The sequence below is a fragment of the Myripristis murdjan genome, chromosome 8 (assembly GCF_902150065.1).
Source record: "Myripristis murdjan chromosome 8, fMyrMur1.1, whole genome shotgun sequence".
NCBI lineage: Eukaryota > Metazoa > Chordata > Actinopteri > Holocentriformes > Holocentridae > Myripristis > Myripristis murdjan.
Window position 1 is genome coordinate 16,936,301 of NC_043987.1, and position 11,599 is coordinate 16,947,899.

The 11,599-nt window shown below is 42.0% G+C and overlaps 1 protein-coding gene across 2 annotated transcripts in view; it reads right to left on the reverse strand.

The window, feature by feature from the left end:
- Positions 1–11,599, reverse strand: part of cep112 (centrosomal protein 112) — a 120,767-nt gene that overhangs the window by 51,917 nt on the left and 57,251 nt on the right. For both annotated transcript variants that reach the window (XM_030057929.1, XM_030057928.1), the window contains exons 19-20: positions 9,550–9,657; positions 4,325–4,507 (exon numbers count right to left, since the gene is read on the reverse strand). In XM_030057929.1, coding sequence (XP_029913789.1) covers positions 4,325–4,507; positions 9,550–9,657 — 291 coding nt within the window. The remainder of the gene's footprint in view (positions 1–4,324; positions 4,508–9,549; positions 9,658–11,599) is intronic.

An 11,599-nucleotide genomic window follows, 5' to 3' on the forward strand; every position in this document is an offset into this window, starting at 1 on the left:
GGGACCGATCATTTGTTAAATGACAATACACAAGGACTGAGACAATCACGGTGTGTACTCGTCTAGCTGTCTGCCTTGTTCTCCTCCTCAGACATCCTCTCAGCTTTGACTCAGTCTGTCATCACCCTTTTCATTTGACTCATCTTAATCACTTACTTGGGAATGAAGCTCTTTGAAAGTTTGACAGCATCATTATTTAGTCCATCACGGCCCAGAAGAAAGACCTCACGAGAATCCTACTCTCTCCCATGCTGTTTGAAGTCCAGATGGTGTGCATGTTTCTTCAGAAAAGACAGAATTTTTCAGGAAAATAACACCCATAAAAATGAGTTTTGAGGAGGAGTTGGTAGAAGAAAAATGTGAAATGATGGGCTTTGATGGCCCGACAGAACAATCAAAAATTTCTGTTGTTTGGGGGAAAAAAAAAAAAAAAAAACACGCGCTTAAATTAATTTATAATGCTGGCCCTACTTTTTGACGTTAAACTCTTAGGAATGTTAAACAATGGAAAAGCCTCACAGCCACAAAATGGAGTATATGAAGAACAATAGCGCCAGTGAAAAACATTTCGCTGTTTTGCCATTTAATACAATGAATCTTCTTTATACCCTCTACAAATGTTGCTTTAGAAGATAGGGGATCCATTGTGTCGGGCCTGCACAATGAATAAATCCTACAAAAAGTTTCTGGGAAAGTGGAAAATTACTGATTTATAACTGGAGAATTCACTCTGATGTCTTGTCTGAGAGACTGGACAGAAATAGACTCTTCCTCTCTCATCCTATGTTAAACTTTTTTTTTTTTTCTCAAAGTTTATAAATCAAGGGTTAATGCTGAATCATGGGGTCTCCAAAAGGGTGTCAGAAATGGCCACTACATTTGAATTTGGAATTTTGCTGGAGTGTGTGTCGACACAAGCTCTGGCAGTGGGTCTCCAAAAACAGTCTCCAACACGCCTCTGTCCTCTGGGGGGCATTGATCAGCTAACAGAACCACACAGCCCTGGCTGCGGGGAGACACGTGTTAGTGGCAATACGTTTCATCATCCTGGACAGACTGCCAACTGAGAGCTTTCTTCCATGCTTCTTTCATTTTCAAAAAAGATTTAAGCAGTAGTTGGATTTTTGTTTGGAAGGGAAAAGTACAACTAAGGTCCCCAAGCCTGACAATTCTGGGTTAATCCCCTGAGTCAGCAGGATGCCAAATACATACTGGGCCTTGAACCAAGCTCCTTAATTATAATTCTGTCATTAGTGATGTTGTAACTTAGAAAACTGCAGCCACAAGCTTATAAACTGGAGAAACAACCGAAAGTGTGAATCTTGACAATTGTATTCACCAGTCAAGTGATGAGAAATCCATGTTGAAAACAAAAAAGGCCTTATGTTCACAACAGATGGGTCTTATAGTCTTTATCTTGCACAGCGGCTACACAGGTGGTGAGGCCAGAGGCTCCTGGACAATAACAAACCCTGGTGGGATGACAACAGGGAGGCCCTGTGCGGAGTTTTAGGTCTTCCTTCCAATCACTGCTACGACTCATTGGTTCTCCTTCTCAAACACAAGGCAAGAGCCAGGAATGCTATTTATTAGTATCCCGCCACATCAAGGGAGTGAGTGGGTATTACTCATCCTGAGTGTGTGACTGACATCTACTGCTACCTCAGCCAGCTTTCCACAGCAAGTGTCCTTTCACCAGTTCCAGGAAGAAAGAGAAAGACCGAGAGAGCGAGAGAGAGAGAGAGAGCGAGAGAGCGAGAGAGAGAGAGAGAGAGAGAGAGAGAGAGAGAGAGAGAGAGAGAGACTGAGAGGGAGAGAGGGAGAGAAAAACAGTAAAAATGAGGCCTGGGTTCGATCTCTGGTCTGCCGGTTCCTGACATGTCACTTGATGACACCATCATTGTCTGTCTGACACATATGGTAGGAGTGTGTTGTTTGATGAGCCGGGAAAGTCCTGAAGCTCCCGACAACGTGAGAGAAATAATTCAAAGAGAAAAATAGAAGTCATAGCATGTGGTTTAAAGAAAGCGCTCTGTTTTTCTGTGTGTGTCAACAAAATACTCTGCTTCTCCCCATTTGAATTCATCTTTCCAGGCCTTTCACTTCTCAGTTTTTTTTGTGTGTGTTCAGAAAGGCTTCCAGTGAAGGGCCACATTTGCAACTTGTAGCTAACATTGTGACAGATACAGAGTTCTCAGGGGGTAAACAACTTTGGTAATGCAAAACTGTTTAATAATAAGTGGCTTTGCTCAATGTGAAAAAGCTCATCTTTAATACATACGGCTGCTGGCATGTCAGCTTCTTGTCGTTTTAACAGCACACCCATCAAACGGCGCTCACATCATCAAGTCAAACCGTCTCCCATCTCTCCAAGTTTCAGAAACCTCACAATCCCATCCTCCATCTTTCCAAGTCCTGAATGGAAATCTTGATGTCTGCCTCTTTAATATTTGACATTAGGCAGATGTGTGATCTTTACTCAAAATGCCGCGTGAGCAAACAGGAACTGAGAATATCAGATCAGTGCCAAGGAAGTTTGTTTTCCTGCGCCACCTCCTGAGATCTGACTATGGCAAGCTGCATGTCATTTTGACATGAAAAAGACGGGATGTTATCAGCAGAAATGTCCTGTATGACGGCATCTCCAAAAACACCCAAATCACACATTGGCTGGTGCCACCGGCTGCTCTGATAGACATCTCCCAAAAATATGAGAAAGAGGGAGCAGAGGAGAGGGAAAGAAAGGGAAAAAGACTATATTTTCATCGTGTTATCCAGTTTTTGGCATTTTAAAGAATGTTTAGAGTGCTGGGTGACAGGCAGGCAGACCAAGTGGCATAGTGGGCCTCATAAAACAACTCTCTCAGCGTCTCACAGAGGTTATGAGTGAAGGAGAACATCTTGACATTCCTGCTCGCAACAGAGGGCCATTTTGAGCCTGACTTGGAGCTCACCACCTAGGCTCAATATTACGCCTGTGAAATGTAAGGATAAGACAAACAACAAAAAGAAAAACAAAAATTTACTGTTTGACAGCTTGGACAGTCGTGTAGGCCCGCAATTATTGTTGTATACCACATGCAAAATATCCGTTATCCAATACTTGAAAAATATTTTTTAATAATGTATTCAATCATTTTAATTTGCACTAACTGTAAAATACGTTTGAATCATACTTAGTAGATTATTAAATTAAGAGAAAATTGTGTAACTAAAATAAACCACAAAATTAGTCTCACTTATCACAATTTTTTCTGCTATTCATTTAAATTTGAGTGTTTGGCACCACTGTGTCCATATTCGCTGCAGGAACTATTTGTCCAAAAACACAGAATACGCCCAGCTGTACCCGTGTCTCAGGCTAGGAGCCAATAAACAACATTCTCTCCATGCTGACAATGTCAATTTCATCAGGAAGCTTGAGGAGTCAAATACATCCCCAGTTGGGGGCTAGTCTGTTAAATGGCTTCCCACAGAGCCCCATACTAGCCCAGGCTGGAGAGGGACAAGATGAGAGCAGGGGGTAACAGAAGAAGACTTGCCTCTGGCTTGGCTAGTAGCAGACCTGCCTTATGGCGCCTGAGACCTCCATCAATATAATCTAAAGTATCTTCCACTCATTGTGGCCGTGCATGCTGTAATAAGAGAGAATAACAGGCGTTTTCCGGAGGGACATGGCTACCTGCAGCGAGAAGAGAATGCCTAGCACAGCTACTCTTCGGCGGTAGTGCAGGGCGCTTGACACTGGTCCACAGCTGATATGAAACCCAGCTGTACAGCGGAAAAGAAAAGAGAAATGCATCCCAGGGTTTAAGAATAAAAGGCCAGAGCTCAACAGAACAGAACCATTTCTTCTCCTTCATCTGGCTACCTATGGTTTTTGCATTTCAAGTCTTTTCACTTCTAGCATAAAACCCCACAGCGAGTAAAAAAAAAAAAAAAAAAAAAAAAATCAGAATAACATTAGAAGTTAGGGGTAGCGTGATTTTTATTTTTTTTTCTATATTATTTCGTTTTGTTTGATCTAGGTTTCACTTGTTCTTACGCGCACCGTTATATAGTATTCGTTTTCTGAAAATACATTTTTACTCAAAAAGAAATATCAAATTTATCCCAAACCCACAAGCCAAACACACACCCGTTTACAAAAACAAACATCTGATACCAATACCTACCTAGCGGCAGGTAAAAAAGTATCCCAACCCGCTGCGCTTTTGAAACCCTAGAAAAACGTCAGTGGGTAAAACACAAAATGGTTGTCCACAGGAGAGCGGTGGGTCAGTGAGTGTGCATGTGTGAGCGTAGATCAGTTAAGACCCCCTACCTGGGCATCGCGCTTCCTCCACTCCTGGGTGTGCTGCTGGTGCTGTTGTAGGGCGGCCCTGGCCTGCCTCTCCAGGCTGCTCAACTCCCGCTGGCGCTCCTGGACCAGGCTGTCCTTCTCCGCGTTGTGCTGCTGCTGCAGCCGCGTCCTCTCCTGCTCCTGCTGCATGCGCTGCTCAGCCATCTGATTGGACAAGCAGGCAAGCAGAGACTTCATCAGCCAACACACACACAGAACAGCCCTGTCGTCATGACAACTTGTCCATCCACCCATCCATCCATGCTTTCTTCCTCCAATTCCATCTACCCCTACCCTTCACCCAACCACCCGTACACCTAACCAATTTGGCGTAAATGGCGGTATGGCTGAGAAAAAAAGAGAAAAGTTTGTCTATTTCCTTACATTGTAAGAGAACCATATAATGCGATGTGTTTACATCATCTGTACCTCATGCTGTTGCTCGCCCCCCGACCTCTCATGTCAATTGTACAGCCTGGCCCCCAATGTCCCTCTCCCCTCTCTTCGCATCGGTCCCTCTCGCCCGTCTCTGCAATCGGCATATAAAAGAGCAGCTAGTTTGGGCTGTGCATGCAAGCTGGAAGGGGTTAGCCATCTGGCTGCAGTAACTATCCAATGCCCCATGCTAGGCGTCTGACAGCATGGGAAAATCGGCTTAGGGCACTGACTATGATCATCATTATACACTCAAATCAGAAAACACGAGGAGTGGGAGGTGAGGACGGCGGAAACTTTAAGGAGTCGGAGGGAAATTAAGATACAGCAAAAACGCTTTACCTGTTGTTTTCTCTCTAATGGATTGAAGCAGAATATTCAAACCAAGGTATTAATTCCATCACATAAAATCATCATACATGAATCGATATTGGTTTTCACACTTTACTTCACAAATGATAGGATTAAGCTCTTCAGGCAGTGTGTTTTCCAGCAATTACCGCCAACATTAAGGCTCTCGCTGCTAATGAGGGATATTTTGAGTCAGAGAATGGCTCTGCATGCACCAGTCAATAGGAATGCAATGCTAACAGTATGAACATACAGCTCAGTCTCCTTGGAATTACAACCAGCTAAGCACAATACAGTAGGGGAAAATAAAACACCTCTAATGGACCGCAAAGCACCAATTCTTCAGGGCTTAATCATTCTGTCAGCTGAAGCAAGTCTGTATCCCGGAGTGGCTGTGAGCGGAGTCACCTGCTGTGAGGTGAGCCTTGCCAGTGGAACTCCCAGCCCTGAGCCCTCAAGCATTTCCCAGGCTCTGTTCCGTTCCCACTCCCCTATGGTGGGGGGACTAGTGACCCCCATCCCGTCCCGCCGTGCAACCCCAGCCGGAGCCTTGAAAGGCCAGCAGGGGCCTGGGGCCCATTCGCCTCCCTGCTTTGAAGCTAATCCCCTGCACATTGTGCTTGATGGCACCCTACCTGGCCTGCCAGAGAAGCGGAGATCCAGAGCCTCTATCCCCTGTGCCTGCTCTATCCCTTGCCCTATCCTTGAACATTGTATGCTATTCAGAGCAGGTGATGAATGGGTGGCTATCTACAGGAAGCCCAATTCCCTCCCCAGCATCGTGAGGAAGGCCACAAAAGACACTTTATTTTGGCAGGCAAGAATTTAGCCTTCAGCTTATGTCTGAGCTTACTCCAAAAAGCCAATGGGAGGAATGATAACTGAAGAAGAATGTATTTTCTCTCTGTGGCTGTTAGTACTGTTGCAGACACACATTCATACATGAAAAAACTCACACACATGCCATCTCTTTCCAGGACAAAATACCAAAACCTCAAAAAGCTTCCTAAAACAACCACTATGGAGACTGTAGGCTACATTTTCCACACATTGTCACTGGAGATGGTGAGCTTGTCTACAATACATTCCACACAGAAAGATGAATTTGTGCCGTCTCCTCTGTACTTCACTTTCCATTCACTGGCATAACAGAGACAACTCAGATCCACAGCCAGAGTACACTGCTCCGCAGGGCAGGACAGATTCATACAGCTGCACAAGTCAAAACCTGACTGACAAGTCTGATGAACAGGCAACTGCTACAAGAACTCCTCAGCAGGACAGCAGGACAAGCAGCAACAGCAGCAACAGTGAATAGGGGGAGGACGTCCTGGCTCACTGTTCGCTCCTGTTTAGAGTCTCGGGCCATGGGGTTTTGGAGGAAAGAGGGGACCAGAGGTGGAACGAGGATGAAGAAATGGGCAAGATAGATCCACTGTGACAAAAACCAGCAAGACAAGAAAGCGGAGAGGAAAGGAGATGACGGAGACCAGACCCAGCAAGGAGCCTGGTTGTGACATCACGCAGCGCCAGCATGCAGTGAAGGATGCTGGGTGCTGCGGTTCTTAAAGGGACCGGTGTGGTGCTTGTGAGTGAGGACTGAGGCGGTTACAGCACAGCTTGGTACCATAGATACAGAGTGGGTCGGGTGTTACTGCACAGCATGACTCCTGTCAGCCGAGGCTGGAATGGTTGTGTGTGTGTGTGAGTGAGTGTGTTTGTGTGTGTTGCACACATTGAGACAGGACAGTGAGGTAATGGGCTTCTAGCAACCCCAGGGGGGCAATCTGAAATCTATGGGAGAGAGGAGGGGAGAAGAGGGTATAGAAGAGAGCGGGACAGAATCCCTATCTGGGCTCAGCAGGGGAGGCTGGGGTGAGTGTGAGAAGGGACAGAACAGAGACAAACGCCTTCTCACTGTAGGTACTGAACAACACAAGATGGCTGCTTTTGAGCAAGAGTCTTTGATTTTATGTGTGTGACTGTGTGTTTTTCTTTAAGCACAGAATGTTAGCAGACTTCTATCTATGAATTAGATCTATTGGCGTGCCAGCCTCAGAGCCCACAGAGTAGGGCTGTTTAGAGTTTCCCATGAGTTGCAAGGTCATGACTCCAAACCAGACATTTGACCTTGCTACGTCAGTCCAGAGTTGAGGAGCAGGGCTTTGTTAGTTCGTCATGACATCCAGCTGCCTTTAGGGTCAGCAGCAAAACAACTCCTTCATACACAGCTCCCATTTAAAGTCTCACAGAAGCTGGAATGCCTTTCTTAATGGACAAACTTGACCCCAGCGATCTTGAGACACCAATCTTTTTAGAGTGGAGGCACAATGCACACACAGACAGACATGCAGCCGTAGGTGAACAGATGCATACCCAGCACTTGTGGTCATGCCTATGCATGTAAAAATGTGATACATACATACACGTGGAAGCAGTTGTGCACATAGAAACCCATGAATGATCACATACCTCCACACAAATTCTCCCTATCTCTCTCTACCCTTTATGTGAAACCAGTGCCACCAGCACACACATCCCCAGCCATCACATCAACACATAGACAGGGCCTTCATCTTTGCATGTCTTTATCTTTCAGACAAAAGCCTTCCTGGTGTGCTGCTAACCCTATGTAGTTGGCTTCAACTGTCAAACGGTTCTTTTCAGCGACACCCCCTCTTCCCTCTGTAGCTGTAGCTGATAATCGTCACTTGAATATTCTTTCCTAAAGCTTTGATTGCTTTTCTATTTTTTCACATCAGATGGAATTCATGATTCCTGGCACACACAACACTGTTAAAGTCTAACAGTAACTGGATCATTATAGTGCGATGAAAAACATCTTTTGAATATAAATACAATTCCTTTAATGGTGGAACTTATGTGGTCTGATTGTTATGACAATGTATCTTTGTGGCAACAACAAAACCGATAAATTTGCCACCTTCTCCCATTATACATGTTTTTGGTGGATATTTAAAAAAAAAAAAGAGCTTTCAAAGGAATATAAAGCTTACACCCTATCCAACTCTTTTCACAATGTGATTTACCCATAAATGTTATTATTATAACAAACAAAACTATTCGACCACGGAGCAAATCGATAATGGAATCCCATTTCTCTACTTCCCGGCATTAACACTGCCCTCATATCCTTCACCCACAAAAATCTACAGCAATTTACACGCAGTGAAAGTCCATCTGCTTTGGAAATGAGTGTTGGTATGCTTATTAACTGGCAGGTTGAGGGTTAGTTGAGTTCTTAACGGTTGCCTGAAAATCAATCATGTTTTGAATACAGATGGGAAATAGAGATGTTACAGTAGTTAGTGCTGTGGGATCTCAAGGCTTATGTAGTGCCACATGGTCGCATCACATGAACATGGGGAGATGTACGTTTTTTTTTTGGTTTTTTTTTTTACATCTTTTATTTAAAGCTAGAATGTTTATATATTATTTATTATGATACTAGTGATGCTTTAAGAATTCCTCAATGTTTGATCTCACAGTTCACACAACCAATTAGTTGCTGGGTAGAGCAGCTTGATTATGGCTAAAAAGATCACCCCAAATCATTTTGCTAGAGGATGTGCTTACAATTATTAATCACAATTAGTTCTGAATTACAGAACTATAGGAATAAAATACTTAAACACAGAGTAACCAAAGGCAAAATTTTAGGAGAACATCATCTTCTAAACAGACAAGATTAGATAAAATGACACACTGTCATACTGTTTATGTGTACGGCCAAAGTTGAAAATCCTACCACAAAGCTATTGTGGCTAAACTGAAGTAACAGAAATATAAACTATGCTTCGTTCCTCTGAGCCTCTCCTTTAATAAAAATGAGACCGTCTCACTCCGATAATACCCATTCTTGTGAGTTAATTGAATCAGATGCTTGTAAAAGCTGTCTTTCTATCAGCAAGCCAGATTTCAATGAGTGGTGAAAATGGTTTCTAGATGCCTAATCAGAGGAGAGTGACGGAGATGGGCTGATAAGGGGACCTTCTGTCTACTGCGCAGATTGCATTAGTTTTCAATTGGGAAAAGTTTTAGATATTTATTGAGACCCCAATCTAGGCTTAATCTAAAGCATGTCCCTTATCTTGAGGAATTAATCAGGCAGAACAGATAGGGAGAAATAAACTATTCCAAAGGGATGTCAGCCCCCCTGGCTGACTCCAATAGGCCAAGTGTTTGCTGATAATGGAGAAACGATAACAATGTTGATGATGATGGTGATGGTGATGATGATGATGATGATGATGATGATGATGGAAGCAAGAAAAGTTGTTTGTTTTCCTGGCTTTGTTACTTGCTCATGAGCTAGGAAACGAAGTCTCTCTTACACAAACAGACAGACAAGTAAACACACTGTAGACATATGAGAGAGAAAGCCACACACACACACAGACCTGCTGCTCATATTTCTGTCTCAGTGCATCAAGTTGTTGGGAAAACTCTTTGGCCTGATTCTCTCGGAGTGACTTGGAGCGGATCAGGTCCTCCTCCACCCTCTCCATCTGGACATGGAGAAAAAAAAAAAGAAGCTTAGATTAATATTTGTGTGAATGAAATAGTTCATTGTTCTTTCATATTGATCATTAAACATAAGTAACATTGGAACACTAATGCTGGTATTGCTCTTTATCTGTAACGCATTTAAGTTGCTGCAAAATATATGCAGAGTTCTATTTTTAAAAAAATGACTGTATGCTTGTATTTGCTGAGTTGAGCTGGGTTATAAACGAACATAAATTTTAGATGCAACATTGATTCATTGCTGTTTCTCTTTTTTCTTTTTGAGGAATGCATAAACTGTGCCAGTGTAGAAGAAATGCATCACTTGCAGTCTCTGGAATGCAATGCAGTGCATCTGCAACAGAATGATGCAACTGTGATGACTATTTTGAAGCATCTGATCTATAGCAGCGACTATGCCAAATTTCTTTCATCTGAATTTAGAAATGCAGTAATAAATTATAAGCATGTCAGTGACATACATGTAAATTATGTACCGAAAGCTAAATATATTCAGCTTGGAAAGCTGAATAGAAGGATACACATCTTTGCTGATTCTAACTATCAGACTTCCAAGATGAGTCGAATGGACATGCTTCATGCTCTATTGCCATTAGTATGGAATAACCCCTATGTTTCCCAGCATGTTCCTTTACATTTTTTCCATGCTTAAATGTGTAGTTTTTATGATGACATTTGAGGTTATTTTGCATTTTTTACAACAATGAAAGGTTAAATTAATTTGAGTGGTGTGTGTTCTCATTGCTTTGTGGTCTGTGATGTGGTAGCTCAAACACTGTTTATTCTATTTTTTTTAATTTGTTGTACACACCAATGACCCCTAGAGGAAAAACCCTATTGATTTTGGTGACCCCATGACCTTTTCTCTAGCACCACCATGAGGCAAAACTTTCAGTTTGTAAATACAATGGCTGTTTTTATTTGCATCTTCTCAAATTTGCTGCACAAGTCCATGACCCCTGGAAGAAGAACCTGATCCATTTTGGTGACCCCATGACCTTCCCTTCACCACCAGCATCAAGTCAAACTGATCATTTTGGGGATACACCTTGGTGTCCCTCATGGACAGCACATATCTAGAACATATATATCTATATATCTATATCTATATTTCTAACATGCTTTGCAAATTATTATTACATGACGTATAAACTCAAATGAAATAAATTTGTTATAGTCCCTGATCTAGATTAGGTACTATAGAATACCTACTATAGAATACTGCTATAGAATACAGATTAACAAAGGATTTTTATATACTTTACTTACAAATGATTACATCACTGACAAAATCATAAATGAAAGAAATTCAGTATAGTCACTTACATGTGACTAATGTATGTTCTAATGTACAGGTTAAGTTTATGTTAATATTTATAAGGACTTAACATGTGTAAATAAAGCATATATTTGTATATGTTTAATTATTTCTAAACATCTTTTATAAAATTAATTGTTAAATGTTTGCATACATTTATTAACATTTTACTAGTTTACAAATAGTGTTAGAAACAAGTGACAAATGACACCAAATCTAAAGAAAAAAAAAGAAAGAAATTCAGACATAATATTGCAATAAACATTAAAAACTTACAATTCATACCAGAACTCATGTATTCGCGGCTTCAACAGTATGACTGGAACTAAAAAACACTTTCAAGTAAAAGCAGCAGGTTAAGGGATAATATATCTGTAAAAATAGAGTGTCTGGAGCACAACTGCCTATCTGTGCCTCATGATGCTATCAACTCTATTGGAAAATTGCGATTTAAGAGAATATTTACCCTATTTACCTCAGCTCACCCTCCTTAAAACTTACAATTTCCATATTTTCTGTTCAGGTGATGATAAAGAACAACAATTGGAAATGTAATTTACTGAAACACTCTTGTACTGGGGCTATGCTACGTGTAACGCTCTGGA